Source organism: Helianthus annuus, chromosome 10, assembly GCF_002127325.2.
Source record: "Helianthus annuus cultivar XRQ/B chromosome 10, HanXRQr2.0-SUNRISE, whole genome shotgun sequence".
NCBI lineage: Eukaryota > Viridiplantae > Streptophyta > Magnoliopsida > Asterales > Asteraceae > Helianthus > Helianthus annuus.
Window position 1 is genome coordinate 141,751,336 of NC_035442.2, and position 23,310 is coordinate 141,774,645.

General features: G+C 36.4%; 1 protein-coding gene across 2 annotated transcripts; it reads right to left on the reverse strand.

Moving 5' to 3' along the window:
- Nucleotides 1-414: 414 nt before the first annotated feature.
- On the reverse strand, nt 415-3,048 carry LOC110885712 (protein RICE SALT SENSITIVE 3). Of its 2 annotated transcripts, XM_035978658.1 has the most exons (8): nt 2,567-3,048; nt 2,231-2,446; nt 2,053-2,103; nt 1,842-1,973; nt 1,533-1,638; nt 1,323-1,364; nt 1,132-1,188; nt 415-1,016 (listed from the first exon to the last, which is right to left on the reverse strand). In XM_035978658.1, the coding sequence occupies exons 2-8, from the start codon at nt 2,362-2,364 to the stop codon at nt 558-560; spliced, it is 981 nt and encodes a 326-aa protein (XP_035834551.1). In that variant the 5' UTR covers nt 2,365-2,446; nt 2,567-3,048; the 3' UTR covers nt 415-557. The 2 variants fall into 2 exon arrangements, with proteins under 2 accessions (XP_035834551.1, XP_021989112.1); XM_022133420.2 differs by having other exon boundaries at nt 2,231-3,047.
- Nucleotides 3,049-23,310: the final 20,262 nt, after the last annotated feature.

The window sequence follows — 23,310 nt, forward strand, 5'->3', positions numbered from 1 at the left end:
GAGCTTGCGTTGACACAAGTGAGTATCTCTCTGGCCATGTTGAAGCTTATGAATGTGGCAAACATTTGGCCCCAATAGCCTTCCCTTTAGTGGAAATCACTAGCTCGATTGGTCCCATACCAACAGTTTCACAAACTTTTTCCGATCATATATATTATGTAGATCTCCTCATTCCAATTCATATCACACCATGGATAATCAACTCCGGTTAAAAGCAATTCCTCCGACAACAGCTTCACTTTCGACTCCGAATTGCCAACACTTTGTTGTTCTCGCATGGCCCTGGTTCCTGCGCTGAACCTCGAAAAGAGAAAGGGGTCGCCGGAAGATTTTTCCGGTGACTTGTGTCAACATGCAAAGAATGTCTAGAAATAGATTTTTCTACTAGTTTTTGCTAATTTGATGGTGGGGTTGTGTCTTTATGTCATAAAGTTCACTAATTTAAACATAAGCATGTTACATATCAAGAAACAACTACAACATAGTACAACAAAACCAAGATTACTAGAGAGTTATTTTCCTAGGATTCGTCACAAACTGATCACACTATCGTTCGATCACTCCAAGTAATTTTCCATATCGGTGTACATACCCTCGTGTTTTTCATGATTCGCGTTCTGACCGCCATCGGGCTTGCCACCGAGCCCTTCCGTAAGTGCATTAAAGAAAGTTAACCCGTTAGGCCATTTGATGTCGTTTTCAGCATGATCATGGCCCATAATGTTTCCCATATGTGGTTCGGACGAGTGAGGATGGAGGAACATGTGTGTCTCGTCTTTAGGCTGGAACCCAAGTCTTGCAGGGTTTTGGAAACTTTGCGATGGTAGTCGGTTCAGTGGGGCCCAGTTGAAAGCCGGAGACGGGTGGATCGGGACCGTTGGTTGCTTTAATTGAATCCCAGATGAAGAAGGTGAGGATGTTGATGCAAATAATTGGGACAGATAGAAGCCAGATTGGTAGCCAAGTGATTCAAATGTATGCCTCATTCTAAGCACAAAATGAAGGTCTTCAGGTACCTAATCACACATCAAATTTAATGTTTTTTTTATTTTTATTTTTTGGCAAAAAAAAAAGTAATTTTGACCACTTTTCTTGTACTGAAACTTAACACATAATGATAATGATACTTACAATCTTGCATGAACCAAGCTGCAAGAGTCCATGGCCAGCTTGTATTACAGCTATAGTCTAGTGAAATGAAAGTTAACAGCAAAATTAAAAAAACAAAAAAAAAAAATACAAGAAAAAAACAAGAAACTTGCAAAAAATGATAAATTTTAATTAAACTTGCAAAAATTCATAGATTTTAATTTTTTTAATACCTGAATGCCAGAATCAAACTGCTCATTCCATTCTGTAGGAAGCTGAAAATCAGATAAAATTTATGAGCTCTAGTTAATTGAGAAATGATTGAGTGAACAGTAGAGCAGGAAACTTAAAAGAAAGTTAATGAGCAATAATAATTGAAGATGAACAGTAGAGTAACAGTGTGTGTGTTTGAAGGTGTTAGTGTGTGTTCTTGAGGATCATACAGCATCAAAAGAACTCTGCCAATAGTTAGATATGCTCTGGTCACATTCTGTAGGTTCTTTAAACACCCATTTGTGACACTTATCAGATGCTACTTTCCCCATCAGTCTGCACCATGATCATCTCATTAACACACAAAAAAAATATATATATACATATATAAAACCCCTAATGACAAAAAAAAAAAAAAAACACTTTAAGTTGTTTCGAGTTATGAACTTTTAACATACTGTTGTTCTTGATTATAGGTTAATAGGTTATTAACTTATTATAATCCTGAAATTAAAAATAAACACCTACCAAGTACCCACCCTTCTCCATAATTATACAACTGAATTGACATCTTGCTAAAGGCTTTTCTAACAAGATCTTCTCCTGCATCCATATCTTCAACACAATCCATCATTCTTTCTCTGCAAAACCCATCTTCCCACATCAACATCCTGCAACAAACCATACCAAATTAATCAACATCCCCTGTTTCAACATCTACTTCAAGAAACAAACAGTTTAGTAACCTACAAGCTACCAACATCATCTCCAACTTTGCACCCATTACCACCTCTAACTCGCCTGAAAAAAAAAACACATAAAAAGGTTAAAAAAATACATAAAAACAAAAACCCATTTGAGTAAAGATCAAAGTTGCAATCTTTTTAAGTGGGGTTGAATTAATTTGCAAAAAAGATTAGAAGTTTACGGGCGAGGACGAATGGTCCAGAAAACAGAGTAAGTCCACTCAGAGTTGAAACAAATGTTTCTTAGAGTTTCATGAAGAGCCAACATTCCAACTGCTTCTTTGTTTCTATCTGTTGTTGAACCTGAGCCCACCATGTCTCTCTTTTCGTTGTCACTTTTACTCTTTTAACACCTCAAATTTCAACAGTCAAGAACAGAGTGGGTTGATCATCAGTCTCTGCTAAATTAATGAAGTTTATTATGAAAACAGAGGAGTGAAAATGGAAAGAAGGCGGTGAGAGTAAAAAGGGTTTGCTCGTTTATTTAATTTGTGGGTTAAATACATTGATTAACTCACCGAATTCTTGAAAGTTAATAAATGATGATGCTTTTAACTCGTCTTGCTCGTGCAATAAAATTATATTAATTTTCCTGATACCTTATGTCGTTTTCGCCATTATATTTGAAGTAATTCCTGTGGATTAGACTCACTCACAGTACATGTGCAATTTAGTGGTATTTAATAGCTTTTCTAATTGTTTTGGTTTTGGTCAGATTAGTTTTGACAAAAATAGTAATTGTACCATTTTTAGATATTCTAAGTTGCAGAGGGCATGAAAGAGTGTCGTTATATGGTTGTCACGTCAGCACGCGTTAAAAAGTGGAATGGTGCAAAAAAGGGAGAAGTGGGAGCGGAGTGGTTAGTGACGTTTTTATGATAAATAAATAAATATTAAACAATTAAAACACATACAAAATTCATCCACCAATCAAGAGCCTCCACTTCACAACCCAAATGCCCCTATGCCGGTGGAAAACACCCCGCCCTCATCACCACGCCATGTCCACGTCACCACAAGGGGTGGTGTTCCCGGCATGGAAGGGCCACCGCGCCACTTTTCGACGCCCACACCGCGTGGTCTTAGTTGGTTGGTAAAGACTCTCGCGTTTTGGGAGAAGATTGGGTTTCCGTTTTGGCATCGGGTAAATTTAGAATATACTATCTGGTTTACAATTGGGATAAGTAACATTTGATGTTCAAAAATTAAAAGGAATTGCTATGGTTTTCGAGAATGATAAAGGAGATTGGTTTGATGGTGATAGCGTGATGGTAATACGAATCGTTGATCTATGTCAACCACGATGAACACGGCTTGGATACTCTCCAACCGAAAATTTCATTCAATCAAAAACAAAAACCAAGTCTGAGAATTACCAGGAAATTGTTTTTAAACCCAAACAAAAGATAAAGATAAAAACAGATAACTTAAAATTTGAAAACAAATTAAAACTAAAGATAATAAAGGCACCGGCCCAATTAGGAGAGATCTCGAGCCGACCCTTGAACCCACGGGAACTCGTCTAGCCACTTTCGTTTGTAATCGGTTTACGAACCCCGAAACCCGATGTCATTTGCTCGTTCCCCTCGCCATCATCCTCCCCGGGTTGAAAAGAACTCGTCCCCGAGTCATCATCATCATCTAAATCCCCTTCATATGGTGACAAGTCAGCAACGTTAAAAGTGGCCGAAACCTTGTAGTGGCCCGGCAAGTCAACTTTATACGCGTTGTCGTTAATACGCTCAAGCACACGAAACGGTCCGTCCGCCCTTGGATGCAACTTCCCAAATCGACCCTGTGGAAAACGATCGCGACGCAAATGGACCCAAACTAAATCCCCCGGTTGGAAAATGATAGCACGGCGATGTTTGTTAGCGGCTTCTTGATACTGTAAATTATGCTTAGCAATATGAGCACGAACCTGTTGGTGAATGTCTTGAATTTGTGCCGCTCGAACTTCGCCATCGGTACTAAGATGAGACATCTCAGTAGGTGGTGCCAAATCAAGAGGAGTGAACGGATTACGGCCGTAGACGATAAAAAATGGGCTTTTCCCGGTAGACTTATGACACGATCGGTTATATGCAAACTCGGCCTGTGGTAACACCAAGTCCCACTGTTTCGGCTTATCACCGACTAGAGTACGAAGTAAGTTCCCCAAGCTGCGATTCGTCACCTCTGTCTGGCCGTCCGTCTGTGGATGGTGAGAACTAGAAAATTGTAGCTTTGAGCCCAACTTTTTCCACAACGTACGCCAAAAGTGTCCAACAAACTTAACGTCACGATCTGAGGTGATCGTCTTAGGGATCCCATGCAAACGAACAATTTCTGCGAAGTATAAACGAGCCACCTGTGAGGCGTCAAACGTTTTGGCACAAGCCACAAAGTGCGCCATCTTAGAAAAACGATCGACAACGACCATAATTGAGTCTTTCTGTCGTTGTGTTCGTGGTAAGCCAAGAACAAAGTCTAAACTGACGTCCTCCCAAGGTGCACGAGGAACCGGTAGTGGGGTGTAGAGGCCTTGGTTGGTGTGTGTCGTTTTCGCGATGTGGCACACATGGCATCGGCGAAGTAAACGGACTACATCCGCCTCTAGGCGCGGCCAAAAAAATCTCTCCCGAACATGTGCAATAGTTTTGTCGCGGCCAAAGTGTCCCGTGAGACCCCCTTTGTGACATTCCAAAATGATTTGTTCCCGGAAGGACGAATGAGGAACACATAAACGGCCACCACGAAAAAGAAACCCATCGCGGCGAGAAAAGAAACCCCACACAGAAGTTGCCGTTCGACTCCACGGCTTCCCGAAGTCCGGGTCAGCTTCGTAAAGACGTTTCCAAGTGATAAAACCGGGCACCGATAGAGCGAAGGTAGTAAGCAAAGACGGCCGACGACTCAAAGCATCCGCTACAGTATTAGAAGACCCCGCTTTGTGGCGAATTGTGAAAGAATACTCCTGTAATGTTTCGACCCACTTAGCATGGCGTGGATTTAATTTAACCTGCCCCTGAATATACTTTAACGCCTGATGATCCGAAAAAAGAATAAAGTCGTTTGGGAGTAAATAATGACGCCAATAGTCGAGACTACGAATGATGGCGTAAAATTCCTTGTCATATGTGCTATAGCGGCGACGAACTTCATTCAGTTTTTCACTAAAAAACGCCACTGGTCGTCCGCTTTGGCTCAGAACACCCCCAATACCCACGCCCGAGGCGTCACATTCAACCTGAAAAACATCATCAAAATTGGGAAGAGCTAGAATCGGAGCTTTGGTGACAAGGTCCTTCAAAACATCAAAGGATTTTTGGGCCCCGGGTGTCCACACAAACTTAGAACTCTTCAATAACTCGGTCATAGGAGCAACGATGGTGCTGAAATTCCGGATGAAACGACGGTAAAAAGACGCGAGGCCGTGAAAACTACGAACATCATGTAGGGATTTAGGAGGCGGCCACGATGTAATTGCCGACACTTTACTTTCATCCATACGAATACCATCCCCCGACACCAAATGTCCTAAAAAGACAACCTCGCGTGTAAGAAAATGACATTTTTTTCGGTTGGCAAATAAGCGTTGCTCGAGTAAGATAGCAAAAACAGCCCGGAGATGTTGTAGGTGGGCATCCAACGTCTTACTAAAAATAAGAATATCGTCGAAATAAACGACAACGCAAAGACCAATGAGCCCCCGGAAGACATGATTCATAAGACGCATAAAGGTGCTCGGCGCGTTAGACAACCCGAATGGCATAACCATCCACTCATATAACCCATCCCGCGTTTTAAAAGCGGTCTTCCACTCATCTCCTTTACGCATACGAATCTGATGATAACCGCTCCGCAGATCGATTTTGGAAAAAATACTAGACCCGTGCAATTGATCTAACAAATCTTCAAAACGAGGGATCGGGAAGCGGTACTTGACCGTGATTTTGTTGACGGCCCTACTATCAATGCACATGCGGTACGCTCCCCCGGGTTTAGGGACGAGTAAGGCGGGAACAGCGCATGGACTTTTGCTCTCACGGATAAAACCCTTTTCCAATAACTCGGTAACTTGGCGTTGTAGTTCGGTATACTCTTTGGGGTTCATCCGGTATGCCGGTTTGTTCGGAATAGATGCACCCGGTTGGAAGTCGATACAGTGCTGAATTTCCCGCTCTAACGGCAGGCCAGGTGGAATATCCTCCGGGAAAAGATCCCGAAACTCATGTAAAAGGGGCTGTACGGACGCGGGTGGAGCGGGTGCCGGTTCGTTCTCCTCGAGCACTAAAAGAGCATAAATCCACGGGGGTTCCGGCTTTAAAGCACAACCCAAAAATTCCGAACGGGACAAAATAAAAGCCTCGGTTTGAGAGGCTTTCGGATTAAAAGGAGCCAAAGTAATATTCAATCCGTCTTTTCGAAAACTGTAAGTGTTGCGAAAGCCGTCATGTTTGACACGACGGTCATACAACCACGGTCGGCCCAGGAGTATGTGACACGCGTCCATCGGAATTACTTCACACAAAAGCGCGTCCGTATATTTGTTACCGATGGAAAAAGACACCAAACACTGTTGCGTGACTTTAATTGTATTCCCCTTTTTCAGCCAAGACAACTGATACGGATCTGGGTGATTTTGAACCGTCAATCCCAACTTGTCGACGGCAGTCGTGGCAATCATGTTGTCGCAACTTCCACCATCCACAACAATATCACAAACCTTACCTTTGATGGTGCATTTTGTGCGGAAAATGTTATTGCGCAACCAAGAAGTATCGTCCCCCTCCGAAGCCACGGATGCATTAAGAACGCGTTGTGAGATCAACGCCTCGCCCCGATCGGGGTAAATAATTTCTGTATCTTTAAAATCGTCATCCTCGGGTGGTTCTTCGTCAAAAATAGGGGGGTATCATCAAGTAACGCGACTGTTTGAGTATTGGGGCAGTTGCGTTGCCGGTGACCCAACCCTTGACATTTGAAACATCGTATCGCCCCCGTAGTCGGGTTTGACACGGGTTGTTTTTGGGCCGCCCCTGAAGAAGGCGGTTGGGCTGATTGGGCCGAAGTTGGTGGCGGAGATGGGCCTGCGGTAGCTCGGCTTTGATTGGGCCGAGTAGTGGAATACCGGGAACGGGTGGCCGACTGTTTTTCAACTTTACTCGAAAGCCTGCAAACATCATCAAAACAGTAATAAGGGTGTAACTGGATTACCTCGGAAATGTCCGTGCGTAAGGAACCCAAAAACCGGGCAATTACTTGTTCCTCATCCTCATCCGCACCGCATCGCATTCGAAGGCGTTCGAATTCCAAAATAAAATCAGAAACAGAAAGAGACCCTTGTTTGAGACCATGATACTCCAAAAAAGCGTCTTGACGATGATTTACCGGTAAAAATTTTTTTTGTAGTAGTCGCTTCATTTTTTCCCACGATTCCACCCGACTTTTACCTTCCTGTAGACGTTTCCGTTTGAGGTGTTCCCACCACAGGGAAGCATGTTTCTTCAACTTCATTGCAACGAGCTTGACTTTTAAATGATCAGGAACTTCACGTAGGTCAAAAACGCGCTCCACGGTATGAATCCAATCCAAAAAATCGTCCGGTGTAACACCGCCTTCAAAATCAGGAATATCAAAACGGAAGCCGAGGGACCGGAGTGGGTCTGCCATCGGCGGTGGGTTCTGTGGAACGCGAAGAGGGCGACCGAATGGATTACCTTCAAAACCTTCACCGTAATCAAAGGCTTTGGATTCAGTTTGTTCGGAATCCTGGTCTGGATTGCGGCGATCAACAGCAGGCTGCAAGCCAGCGGCCAGAAGTTGTTGACGTAAAATTTCGATGTCATCATCTCTCGGATCACGGCCATACTCACCGTTGCCTCGGTCGGCGAATCTACGATGTCGTCGGTGATGATCCGTCATGGCTCTGATGCCACTTGATAGCGTGATGGTAATACGAATCGTTGATCTATGTCAACCACGATGAACACGGCTTGGATACTCTCCAACCGAAAATTTCATTCAATCAAAAAACAAAAACCAAGTCTGAGAATTACCAGGAAATTGTTTTTAAACCCAAACAAAAGATAAAGATAAAAACAGATAACTTAAAATTTGAAAACAAATTAAAACTAAAGATAATAAAGGCACCGGCCCAATTAGGAGAGATCTCGAGCCGACCCTTGAACCCACGGGAACTCGTCTAGCCACTTTCGTTTGTAATCGGTTTACGAACCCCGAAACCCGATGTCATTTGCTCGTTCCCCTCGCCATCAGATGGTTTTAACGAATATTTTTTCTGATTATTAGACTACAATCTAGTATAAATGCATAAATATATACTTCAAAAGTAATATATATAGAATTAGGTGAAATGAAAACCCCTATAAGTTCTGAGAACATAGATAACTTGATATTACAAAAGGTGTTTTTTTTAAACAATTTTAGCAAAAATTCTAAAAAAAATCAACTTTAAAAAAAAAAAAGTTTTTGTTAATTTACATCACCCATAAAAAAACACTTACAGGTGGTGTAAATCTCGATTCATGCTGATTTCAATAGCTTTTTACAGCAGAGTAAAAAGGCTGAAAACGACACATCGAAATTTTTTACAGCTATGTTTGTACATTTGAATCTACGTGTGTGCAAAACTGTCAGAGTTCTGTAAGTTCTCACAACTCAAAGAGATTTTCTCTTGATCTTGATCATATATATATATATAGAGAGAAAGAGAGGAAGGTTAACGTACATTACGGCTTAACGTACATCACGTACGACAGGTAATTACGCACGTTCATTTTAAAATCACGCACGTTATAACTTAAAAATCCAAAATCACGCATGTTGAAACACAATAATCACGCATATTGAAAACATTAATCACGCATGTTACAGAACAAATCACGCATGTTGTTGTACGTTAAGCCGTAATGTATGATATACTTTCTCTATATATATATATATATAGAGAGAGAGAGAGAGAGGGGGTAAAGGTTGCATGACGGTTTCAATTTACATTGTTGGTTCCAAATTTTAAACCTGGACCATTAAACTCTCAAAACCAAATTATAAACCGAGCAATATAAATCCAAAGCTAGTCACACCGGCCGACTTGCTTCACTTTACGCTGTTAAATATTTCTACCGTTTAAGAACACCCATATTATTTACTTGATTAATTATACACTTTTTATCCTTCCTGCCATCAAAAATACCACAATCTCAACATTTCTACCCTTTATGAAGACCCATATTATTTACTTGATTTATTATACACTTTTTACCCCTCCTGCCATAAAAAATACCCAATCTCTTTACCCTACGTCCTACCCTCCTGCCATAAAAAATACCCAATCTCTTTACCCTATTATGCAATATGAAAATTTCAACTTTTGAAATAGTAAAAGGGGAGGCAAGTGAGGCCTCAAAGTGGTAGTGATTTTGGGGTTGTTTGGATAGGGCAGAAGTGACCATAGCAAGGTCACAATCAATTACCAAACACACCCTAAATGGTATGGTGAAAGGATTTTTAAGGACATTGTGGTTAGGCAAAACAGAATTCTTTATGGTCATTATCATTAGAGGGATCGTGAAGTTAGATTTGGATTGTTATTTTATTAGGGTATGGTCCTAAAAATATTTTTATGAACTCTTAGATGCCTTCCTTTGTAATAATAAATTATATTTGTAAAAGGTAAAAGCATGAAAAAGTGTACCTTAAGATCCAAACACTTACTATAATATGAATAAACTATTATTATGTATTATTTCTTTGCTTCTTTTTACAGTAAATGCACACTAACTCTACTTATATTATTGTTTCAAACAAGACTTAGGTGGCTGTTTTAAGTGGGCACTTAACGGTTCAGAGCTCTTACTGGTTCAACACTTAATGATTTAAACTGTTTATTTCACGAGCAGATGTCTGAATGATTTAGACAATTGTTTCTAAATGATTAAACATATAAGCCCCTAATCTAAATGGGTTAAACATTTGCCTCGATTAAACATTTTAGTGACCCTTATCCTATAATACTTCAGTTGATCAACATCTTATCTATAACTTCTTTTTTGAAACGATCTTATCTATAACTTTGACACTGGTAAAACCTATATTTATTTGTTGCTGTATTATCTTACTTGTGTTGTGTATTCTCATATACATATCAAGTTGATGTCCATGGCTTTATAGCCTAGTGGTATCTTGGGGGTGGGATAAGACTTTGGGATCAATAGGTCCTGGGTTCGATTCCCACAAAGGGGTTTTCCCATATTTATTGGGTTTCCTCCTGAATTGGTGTATAGGCATTGTGCCTAGTGGAGACGGATATGATCGGGTGGTTCCGCTGGTGGCACGATGATACTCCAGTGGTCCGTCAGTGATCCAAATTTGCCGTTCAAAAAAAAAAAAAAAAAAAAAAAACATATCAAGTTGATCAACATCTTATCTATAACTTCTTTTTTGAAACCATCTTATCTATAACTTTGACACTGCTAAAACATATATTTATTTGTTGCTATATTATCTTACTTATGTATTCTCATATGCATATCCAGGGGTGGACCTAAGTGTCTGTCTAGATGGATGGGTGCACCCCTTAAAAAAAATTAGTGTAATTTTTAGACAAAAACCCGACCACGCCCTTTGAAAATATGCTTGAACCACTTATCCGCACCCCCAATAAAGAGTTCATGGGTCCGCCACTGTGCATATCATAACAATGATGCAAGTACGCAACATGTGAGATTGTTTGTTTGGAAAATCATATCGCGTTGAAGAATTTGACAAATTCCGCTTTCGATTTTATCGCAAATCAAATAGTTTCATGCAGAACATAAACTTAATATACCCCGTCTACTTTAGGTTAAATAACATTATATACACGGATCTACTTAATAGACGATGGCTTTAACAAAGACATACAACATAAGAATAAGTCTAAAGATTAAATTGTAGCCTTTTATTCCTCTATACACTTGCTTCAAGTTTTAATCATGGTTGTAGAACTCGCTAGCCAGTCGGCCGGTGGGTTGGGGATAGCGATGAATCGGATCAGACTTTTTATGTATAATTTTAAGTTTTATACATATATACACATATTTTATACGTAATTTTTTAAGTAGACAAGTTTTGACGCGAATCTGGCAGGTTTTGGCCCGAATCTGTAATTTTTTTTTTATTTTTTCTGATTTTTCCCCATTTTTTCCAATTTTTGGCCGGCCGACTAGGGCCGATTCGGGCCGAGTAACGATTAATCAACGACTAGTCGACGATTAATCGCGATTTTTACAACACTGGTTTTAATACCGACTTTGTTTGTTTTAGCGATTAATGGACTGAATAATGAAAAAATAATTAGTAGAGGGTCGATTAGCGATTAATCGACGACTAGTCGACGATTAATCGCGATTTTTACAACACTGATTTAATACCGACTTTGTTTGTTTTAAATTATTAATCCAAAACAATGGTTAACTTGTGGCTATTAAAATGTTTGTTTTAAATTATTAAATCCAAAACAATGGTTAACTTGTGGCTATTAACAAAACTAAATGGAGATTAAGGTGGTCACGTGCACACGTGCCATGGTCGTGCGTCGGTGCATAAAAGAAAGTCTGTTGCACTTACATAAATTGCGGGAGCACAGTCCTTGGATGACGCGCCGTGTAAACCACGCGCCGTAGTCGAAAGAAGGAAGTAACGCTGACGAGGACTGAGAGAGGGTGGGTCAAAGTCTCATCGGCTCCGCTTTGACCGCCCAAGGATTCGGATGTGGACCCCCAATCGTATCTTTGTGGGTCCCTTGCTCTTCTTTTCCAAATAATCTTTTGGCCCGAAATTTTCCAGCTCGTTTCCCATTGTAGCGGCCCATGTTTCAAGTTTCAACCTTCATTCGTTTGATTATAAAATATTAAAAAAAACTCAGTTATTGTCCAAATATAGAATATCCAAGCGTTTCCAGTATAATTCTTTTTGCCGATTATGTTTTCGGTTTTCCTAGTTCTAGTAATTTTTAGCAAATTTAAGTTTAGTATTTGCAAAACAATTTCCCCATAGGCCATAGTGTTACGACCTAAATTCAAGAAACAAATAAGTTATTGTGTGTAGTATATGTACTCAAGTAGACAAGTAGTCAAGTTCAACTAATCTTTTTTTGATTTTTTTATTTTTCTAAGTGTAACTCTTACGAATAGGGAAGACAAAAGACACCCGAGCTTGACGAGTTTACCTGAAACACATTGGACGGTATACCAAAAGGTATGGGATTAGTTTTAGAAAAATTCGCAGACATGGAACGGGTATGGGATTAAGTGATACCCGGCCTGATTACCTGTTGTTTACCCGACTATATACCCAAATTTTTTTACTTACATTTCTATTATATTTTTATTTTCTCATAACCCTTATCTATTAGTGACTACAGACTTGTTTTAGTAGGTTCATTATATGAAAAAAAAAATTTGGTATATGTATTTGATAATATTATTTATATTTTACGTCTTGTAAAGTATATAAATAATACTATACAAAAAACTAAAATGTTAGTACTTATATAATAATAATATACACTGTATAAGATAATACTTATATGTGTGATTTATATTTTAATCTATAATAGTTGTTATGGGATAAAAGTTATATGATAATTATAATAGTAAAAAAGACATGTATTTGGAAATAGCTATCTTTTAACAAATTAACAGGTATATCTGAGATCTGTAGGTATACGCGATACTTGATAAATACCCTGATAGGTAATGGGCTTGGTATGGGTCATGATTTTACAATGGGTATCAGTATAGTATACCTTGATAGGTATTGGGCCTGGTAGGTATGCGAGTATGAGATTACCAATACCCGGCCCGAAGACGACCTATTACCATCCTACATACGAGATTACAAGTAATATCTTTTATTTTTTATTTAAGTCACCAATAAGTATCAGTATAGCTACCACCTAAGAAACTTTTTTATGGAGCGGAAGTTTTTGAAATCGTCTAGTTATTGCTATATAATAATTTTTACAGTCTAGTTCGGGTGGTATAAAAATATATAATCAAACTCAATTTCATATAACGGCGATGGTATTATGCTTTTGTGTTTGACACATCTTTTATTTTTTTATAAATAAAGTTCATAAACATGCTAAGCATTTGGAAAATTTGGACAACTTGCCTAAGAGTTAAATCCATGAAAGTTTAAAAATTGAACATGGTTAACCTTAACTAAACATTTGTTAGATTTGAAATTGGGCTTATGTCAGGGGCGAAACCATAGTGTAAAGAGCCGTAGCTCAGGCTAGCTCAACCCCGTATTTGCAGTGATTTTTTTCGGTTTTATACAAATAATATCCCTAAAAAATACGAGGATACGCTTAACCAAAAAATAGGATACTTGATATTATTAAAATCACTTTTTTTTTATAAGCCCAAATATTTTACAACACAAAAACTTATAGAAAAATTAAGTCCGAATGATAAAATAAGCCCAAATTTATAATAATAGAATTGAAAGGAAGCCCTAAATATAATTGACAAAGTTAGCTCAAGACCGAAAACAATATAATAATTGAATAAGTGAACTTGCTCGTCTTGTGGTGGAAACCGGAACACATAGTTCTTTTCCTTTGGTTTATTAGGTAGTGAAGCTAGCTATTATTTTACCGGTTGCAACCGCAACCGTTGACAGATGTTTTTTTCTAAATTGAGTGAGCTCGGAATATTTGAACAATACTATGGTTTGTGAGGTTGAAAAATAATTTTTTGATAAAGTAAAATACGATGATATGATTGAACGATTTCAAGTTATGAAAAAAAGAAGATGACAAATCTAGGGTAAGGATCAAATAGGAAGTTTGTTTTTGCTAGGAAGGATAGGAAACAATAATAGAGTGACACGTGTCAAACATAAAAAAACATAAGGATGGTCATTTTAGTCAAACACAATTTAGTCTCATGAAACCCTAGATAAAAAAACCCAGTTCTAAAACAAAACCCAGGTCTTTGTCTTTCACGATTCATCTCACCACCACCACCAATAATAAAAACAGAACTGCAAAGTGGAGATATAGAGTGAATGGAGGGAGAAAAAGAGTCATTATTATCTCCGACAAGTCATCAGAACCAGCGACTTATTCATCTTCTTAATTAACTCAAGGTATTTAAATTTATTCAACATAAGTTTATTATTATTTATGCTCAATTGTTTACTGTTTGTTGTGGATTATGATTAATATTATATTAATATATGTGTACAGGTGAGAAGGAATAATATGAGAAGCAACTACGGTGAAGTCTTTTCATTGCGTTTTATGTTTCTTTCTTTTGGTACACTATTACACTATGAGCTGTGTATATTTTAAAAAAAGAATGGAATTTTGTAAAATTTAAAAGACAATGAAACTAGTTCATTATGTGTTTTACTTCATTGCGTGTTATAATACAATGAAAAACACAATCTTTTCTTGTGTTTAGTCTATTGCGGTTAAAAAAAATCTTGTTTTTGTGTGTTTTTGACCATTGCGTTTTACAAAATAATGAAAAAACACAGTTTTTTGTCTATTGCGTTTTACAAAAGAATGAAAAAAACACACTTTTTGGGTGTTTTTTGGTCCATTGCGTTTTACAAAATACTGAAAAACACATTTTTTATCCATTGCGTTTTACAAAAGATTGAAAGAATACACTTTTTGGGTGTTTTTTGTCCATTGCGTTTTACAAAATAATGAAAAAACACAATTTTTTGTCCATTGCGTTTTACCAAAGACACTTTCTTTTGTGATTTTAGTCCATTGCGTTTTAGAGAGTACATTTTCTTTTATATTTTTAGTCAATTGCGTTTTAGAAATAAACTTTGTTTTGTGTTTTATAATGGTTTTTTAGTGCATTGTGTTTTATAATGATTTGTTGAACTTGAAATGAACTATATGATAATAATGTTGGAAATTAAGTGTGTTTGAATGGATGTCCCAAAATTGTAAACCACTTGTCCCACATTGGTGTGGAGACAAAGTAAAAGGTTATTTATAAGGTGAAACCTTTGTCTAACCAACATAACTTTATGACATGTTGGGGGGGGGGGGGGGTGCAAATTGGAACATGAATTTAGTCGAACTCGTGTGCACCCGCACGTCCTGCGGACACGAATGCAGTTCCGAAAACCCAGGCCCGCGTGTGGCTGGTTTTTACATTCTGCAGCGATTGTTTTTAATTGTATCACGTCACTGCGTTTTACGCGCTGTTTTTAATTGTTGCGTTTTACGTTCTGCATCTTTTGAAAGAACTGCTGCATCGTTTCACGTCACTGCGTTTTACGCTCGGGGCTGTTTTACATAAAACCACATTCTGCTGCGTTTTACGCGCTGTTTTTAATTGTATTGCGTTTTACGTTCTGCATCTTTTGAAAGAACTGCTGCATCGTTTCACGTCACTGCATTTTACATAAAACCACATTCTGCTGCGTTTTACGCTCGGGGTTGCGTTTTACATAAAACCACATTCTGCAGCGTTTTGAAAGAACTGCTGCATCGTTTCACGTCACTGCGTTTTACATAAAACCACATTCTGCTGCGTTTTACGCTCGGGGCTGCGTTTTACATAAAACCACATTCTGCAGCGTTTTGAAAGAACTGCTGTGTTGCGTTTTACAGCAGCCGGACTGTTTTTAAATGGTTTTTGCGATCGGGAATGTGTCGTTTTACATGAAAACACATTCTGCAGCATTTTGATAGACTGTTGTATTGCGTCTTTTTTTTTTTTTTGCTTTCTTTCATTGCGTTTTACGCAACTGGGTTTTCAAAATTATTTTTTCAAAATATAGCAATAGCATACTCGTTTTAAAGATAAAAAGACGCTCATTTTTTTGTGCAATTTTTATTAAAAAATAATGTCGTATGAAAGAGTTATTAACGTTTAAAAAATGAGGGGGAATTGGATGAGAGAGAAACTATTAACTTGGATTGACTAGAATGCCCCTAAACAAACTCACGCGCCCCTTTTCTTCCCTTCAATTTCCATCATTTAATCTTAGCCCTTGATTAACTAAATGGATGGTTAAGATCACTTCCTAGCCTTCTTAGCCAAATAAATTTCCTACTGTATCTCCACCTGACAAATCTATTAGATATTTGTTTTACTTTATTTATTATCGCTTTTTTATTATGGTATGATTGCACGCTAGAAAAAATCGGGATACCCCTAAATTAACAGGTTAGCTCCGCACTGGCATATGTATTTAATTGAGAATTATTAATAATATTAATTTTATATTTGAAAATTTACAAATTTCTAATTTGGGTTTTCTTAGTCGCTGGTTCCGAAATTCCATAGGATCTGTTTCGCAAGTTCATGACGGCCGATTGTAAAACTTTATTGAGGGCGCTCGAGATTTTAACACGTATATAACACTAATAAAATTGTTAAGCTGAGCAATTGCACCCCTTGAGGCAACCACATGTCGATCAATGAGTATAGCATGTAACTTTTAACATATACTATAAAGTGATTTCTTAAAGAGTTTTATGGATTAACAATTAAATATTTAATTCTGTTAATAAACGACGACCTAATATTTTTGGGGTGTAAATAGAACTTTGAAATTAACATTTCTTCATAAAAGTTTTCTCTAGCATCTATTTTAATATTTCCTATGTCTACACAAATGCATTCATATGTTTTGTAACAGTTTTCTCACATGCCTTTAGAAAGACAAGCACTACATAAAGTTCAATTAAGAAGAAATATGGAAATTGTTACAGTTCAGCACTTCAGCCACTGATTGCAAGGTGAAAGCACATGGTATCAGTTCGAGAAGTATACCAGTAGCATTAAATTTCTTAGATTTATATGTTCATGTACAAAAAAATCCTCCCACTTTGAGGCCATCCAAGTAAAGATCATTTTTTCCAGGGGCGGATCTAGCTCACATTTGTAGATTTCTAGAAACCTAAGGCGTTTAGAATTTGGTCCTGGGACGTATCTAGCTCACATTTGTAGGTTTCCAGGAAGCTAAGGCGTTTAGAAAAATTAGTGAGAACTATGGGTGGCAAAATAGGTGGGTTGGGCAGGTTTGGGTAATGGGTTTGGGTTAAAATAAGTTTGGGTTAGGATGAGTTTTTTAAAGAAAAATGTCAGAATGGGTTTAGGTTAGGATAAGTTTGAGTTAAGATGGGCTTAAGTCATAATAGGCTAAAAAGATTAAAAAATGATGGAACTGACAATAGCCAATGACGTCTAATAGAGATTATTAAAGACCAATATCCCTTAAAATAAAATCCGTGGGATGCCCTTAAATTGATAATACAAAACAAACATTAATATTAAATCCGAATCAAGCATGTATAAGGAAATATTGTTGATTCATGTTAAGATAGTAGATTCATGTTAATATACAGTATATCATTTAGTTTTTTTACAATAATTTGAAATTTGTAATTCATGTAATATTAAACATAGTGTCTTGTGGCTTATTTTATCTGTATCTTAAAGTCGTTAGGTGCTCTCTAGTTAATTAACCGAGGAGTTGAGAGTACTCGGCTAAGGCGAAGAGTATTCGGGGAGTACTCGAACATGTTAAATTATAAATAAATTAGTTTTCGAAAATTAAATATATGCAAATAACATAAATTTACTAATATTTATAACAAAACATGTGAAAATTATATTTATTCTTTAATATGATAGGCATAGATAATATGTTTTTTTAAGTCAAACTCAGTCCGAGTTAACCTACTAGATCTGATTCTGGCTGAGGTTGACCGCGTTTGATCGATTTTGAGTAATTAGGTGAAGTTGAACAAAGTCACCTCCGCAGCCTACCTTGTACTGACTACTCGGAGAGTACTCGGCCTTGGAGACCTTGTTATACAACCATGTTAGGATAAATTTTATGTTGGAGTAAATTACAAGTTTTGTCCTTTATGTTTACATCAAATTTCAGGCGCTGTCCTTTAGCGCAAAAGTTGACAGGCGGTGTCCTTTACCTTTCAAAATCTTGCAAGTTTTGTCCTTTAGGCCAAACCCAGTTAGATTTTTTGGTTAAATCTAGTCATGTGCAAGGCACATAAGGGTACTATTGTAATTTCACCATTCAAGGGGCTATTGTATAAGATAAATTATATCAAGGGGCTATTATGTAAAAATAAAACAAAATAGTTTAAAATATTATTTTTATAATATCAAGGGGCTATTATTGTAATTTCACCGATCGGTTATGTTTTGTCATTCATTAAAACATCTACCAATACACAAAACATGCTCTCTTCAATAACATCACAAAAACATCAAATCCCTAGATACTTTACCATTGCTTTCAATTCAAATCACAATCTTACTTTAAATCTTGAACCATTTAATCCCAAAACCATGCTCTCTCCACCTCCACCACCACCCCTTATTACACAAAATCCACTAATCTAACAGACACGATACGAAAACTGTCATCAGAATGTTCATAATTTAACCTCCAAATTGAGCAACCACATTCAACCTATGAAATCAAAGCCATCAAACTAACCTGGTCGTTTTTGTCTCCACCTTCAACCGTTCCGATTCCAATTCGCACGAGCTGCTGAAGGATTGGCCTAACCAAACACCCACCCACCACCGACCACCACATACACCATCATAACATGCCATCATCTCAGATCCAAACCCACCACCGCCTCAGATCCAACCACCACATCGATTCATAAACCGGTTTTGGCCCATTAACATGCGTTGTTACCTGTGGTATACCAATAAGCCCAATTTCCAAATTCTTCAAGCCCAGAAGGAGACGTACAGTGCAAAGGTCGCAAACTTGAACCAGAGTAGAGGAGCCGCCGGACCACTGGTTGCCGGCGTCGATTAGGCCAGCGAGACGGAGGGCTTGCTGGGTTTTGGAGAGGTCGATGTGGATCGCCGACGATGGTATATAGAGAGATATATAGAGAGAGAGAGTTTCAACTTTATACATGTTTGAGAAAAGGGTGTAGATGGTGGTTCGCAGGAGGAGGTGGTGGTGGTTTGGACGATGGCATAGAGAACTTGTGTTATAGAGAGAGAAGAAAAAGGGAGAGAAAGTTAAGAGAGAGAGAGAGAGAGAGTGTGTGCACGGTTATAATTTAATATCTTTTTTATTTAACAAAATAGTATCAATCTATATATTACTTACACAATAGCCCCTTGAATGGTGAAATTACAATAGTACCCTCATGCGCCTTGCACATGACTAGATTTAACCAGAAAATCTAACTGGGTTGGCCTAAAGGACAAAACGTGCAAGATTTTGAAAGGTAAAGGACACCGCCTGTCAACTTTTGCGCTAAAGGATAGCGCCTGAAATTTGATGTAAACATAAAGGACAAAACTTGTAATTTACTCTTTTATGTTGTATTTAACATAATGATTTTTAGTAAAAAAAAAAATCACAAACGAGAAAAAAACTACTTTAAAATTTTCAACACCTACAATCCCAAGTGTCGGCACCGACAAGGAATAGGTGTGCCCCTTTATTGGGCAAAATTGGCGGTAAACAAATAGTGCCAGGCAGCTGCCTGGCACTCCCCTATTGGTCCAACAAATTTACGATTTTATCCCGCTTTAAAATTACGATTTTGCCATTAGTTCAAAATTATGTTTTTGCCCCCACTTAAAAATAAATTTACGCTTTCGCTCCTAGCTAAATATTTCAATTTTGCCCTGGTTCAAAATTACGATGTTGCCCCGTTTCAATTTACAGTTTTGCCATTAGTTTTTTTCCCTTAAATTTACGATATCCCCATTAGTTCAAAATTATGTTTTTACTCCCACTTAAAAATAAATTTACTCTTTTGCTCCCAGCTAAAAATTTCAATTTTGCCCTCCGTTCAAAATTACGATTTTGCCCCATATAAATTTATAATTTTGCCATTAGTTTTTTTTTTCTCACACCCAAGTTACCATTTTGCCCTCAACTTAAATTTACATTTTGCCCATCGTTTTTCTTTGTTTTCCTGCTGAAATTACAATTTTGCCCCAGTGTAAAATTACAGTCGTGCCGGCAGCTTCCTGGCACTCCCCCTTTGGTCCATCTAATTTACGATTTATCCCCGAATTAAAATTACGATTTCGTCCTCAGTTGAAAATTACGTTTTTCCAATCGTTTTAGTTTTTTAGCAAAACTATAAAGGTTTTTTTTAATTGGTTTACTCGATTTAATTTTTTTTTCGTATCAAGAAGCTGCCTAACACTCGCTCATTAGTCCTAAAAAATTACAGTTTTGCCCTGAGCCCAAAATTACGGTCTTATCATCGTTTTTGTTTTTTTTTCCTAGCAAAATTATAGTAGTCTTTTTTTAATTGATTGAGAATTATTCGGCCATCACCCCGCAACGCGAACGGAGCGTCAACTAGTTAAATACATGTATGTGTGTAGGTGTGATGCGCATGCGTGTGTGCTGAAAAATATATTAATACGTGTGAGTTTATAGTAACAAATAAACATGGAATATAAATGTATTTAGATGTATTACAGGTATCATGTATTAAAAAAATAAACTAGAAAAACAAATTTGTTATGAATGTATCATTTATATTGTGACTCTCCACATACATAACTTATCTAACTCCTATCTCTTTAGTTCCTTTACTATTAATGTATGTGAATATATGTATAATGGCATTTGTGTATGGTGAAAATAGATCAATCAATAAGATTTACAATCTCATTTTCTTATTCTTCCCTTCATATTGCTAATAGGTTAGGTTGTTTCACAACACGTTATCAGCACGAACGGCTCAAAGGGCGATAGACCGATGCGTTTGAACTAATCGGGATAAGAGGCGGAGGACCGAGGCATGTTTTCCGTGAGGTTTTGAGTCTTTGGAATCTACCGGAATCCATGGCCACCTTAATCCTTAAACAAGGTAAATTATTGAGAATTGTTTAACAGGTAATTTTGAAAAAAAAATTAATAATTTTATTATATCGTTAAAGTATCTAACTTGCATGATGATTGAATCTATGTCTTGTTTACTGGCTATGAATTATTATTTTATACCACTAATTTATTTTATTAGTTTGTGATAAAATAGTTTTTCAGTTATTTCAATAATGGTTGTTTGAAGTATTAAAATTGAATTCAATGTTATAATATTAAAATTTAAAACTGAAATATATTCTTAGCTTTGTCTACAAATTTGGTTTTGTTTAATGAATTATTCATTTTGATGCATATCAAAATAGATTATGATGCAATACGTGGTTTTTGTTATTATTATGTCATGATAGCTAAATTATTTTGTTACTTGAAATACATTATTTATGATTCAACTTGACTAAATTTAAAAGTGTTACTAATTGGATTTATCTTAATAAAATAGAGAAAGAAATTTATGTTACCACTCCACGTTTCGTGTATTGATTCACAATTCGTATATATATGTTTTGGGGTGATGTCTGGCAACCAACGTCTAGGATTGATAATTGAAATAGAACAATAATTGAACAAATCTATAGGATAAAGAAGTGAATTCAAATATGATATTTCTATAGTGTGAAGCAAAATTTATTATAATATTCATATAATATTAAATAGGTTATTTGTGATGCAAACAATATCATAAACTAATTTGTTTGTACATTATGGTGGATTAATTATTAGTTTTTCTTGCATGCTTGAATATTCCAAAATGCAGGAATGATATTTAGAGATTCTCAGTTTGTTGTCTCTTCATGTTTTGATGGTGTCAGATTATTAACTTGAGAAGAATGAATGATTCACAAGTCAATATATCCACTTTTGCATTTATTTGATGATTATATGTCCTTTGGATTCTAAATTCTTTAACAAGTAATAATAAAAAAAAATCAGGGATTCCTTGTGTGATGAAAAGTCACAATTTTTGTCGACTATTGATATGAGATTTAATTTACATCAACATGACTGTATAAAAAGTTTAGCTATGATTCTAAATTGATTTCATGATATCTTTTGTCTTATATCATGGAATATTAATATTTTAAAGGTTAACGTATTTAATGTTGAGAATATAAAGAATGGTCTTTAATGGGTTTTATTGGAAAATTATCACTATTTCAATTTTGTTTAATAACATTACAGTAAATATAACTTGTTTTACATGATATCTATAATGTTAAAAGTTACATACTTTAACTTTGTTGTAAATAGGTATCTATTGCAATTCTATATGCTTTATGGATGCTATTGAATATCTATTACTTAATATTTACTTGTAACTGACAACAACATATCTTATTTTATAAAGTTTTATCATAATTGGTTTTATACGAGGATATGTTATAAAAATCATATAATTTGATTTGATGTATAATTTGTATTCTATATGTTGTTATTTATTTATATAGCTACTATAAAGTAGAACAATTAAACTAAAGTTGTGATTTGTTATGACTTTCATGAAAGAGTATATGAATATGTTTAGATATGACACCCGAAGTGTCATACTCATGTTAGATTGATGAATCTTATATTACTCGGATATATAATTACTTCTCAATTGATGTTATATATTTGGAAGGGAACATCAAAGTGGCCATAGTTGTGGTATATGATCACAAGTTATAAACATGATTGAATTGTGGTCAAGTTTTATATTAAAAGACACCTGAAGTATCCAGCTCCTCAAAGCTTATTATGAACTTATCGAAGCTTGTAAGATTTTAAACCGATAAGTATAAATGTCTCGGTTATATAACCACATCTCAATTTATATCATGTGATGAGAAAAATATATATCATAATCCATTGAGCAAAACAATTTCCATCGTCAAATATCATTGATTGTTAAAGAATATATATAAAGTTTGAAACAACAAGCATGAAAGTTCTGTGGTACTAATCCATTCCTTGATGTGAATGTGATGATATAATGATCAATTCAAGGTTATGATCATATACATAACTCAGAAAATTGTAATGATGCCACCATGAATGTTGTATGGGTATAATTTATTCCTTGAATTGAATGTGATGATATAATAATTGGTGTAAAGATTGTAATCATGGTAATTGAGAAAATTGTTATGATGCTCATGTAATGAGATCAACCATGTTAATAACGAGATGACTATACAATGATCGTTATAAAGGTCGTAAGATATAAGATTGATAAATTTTATACGACTCATCTAGTTCTCAATTGATGGTAAGCAAAGAGAACATTATTTACAAGGAAAATCGATTAAACTCTTTTCATTTGTCACACTTGAGACATATGCTCCTAAAGTAGCAATATCATTATAAGAGTCATGAAAAAATGAAATGATTTTATACTCAT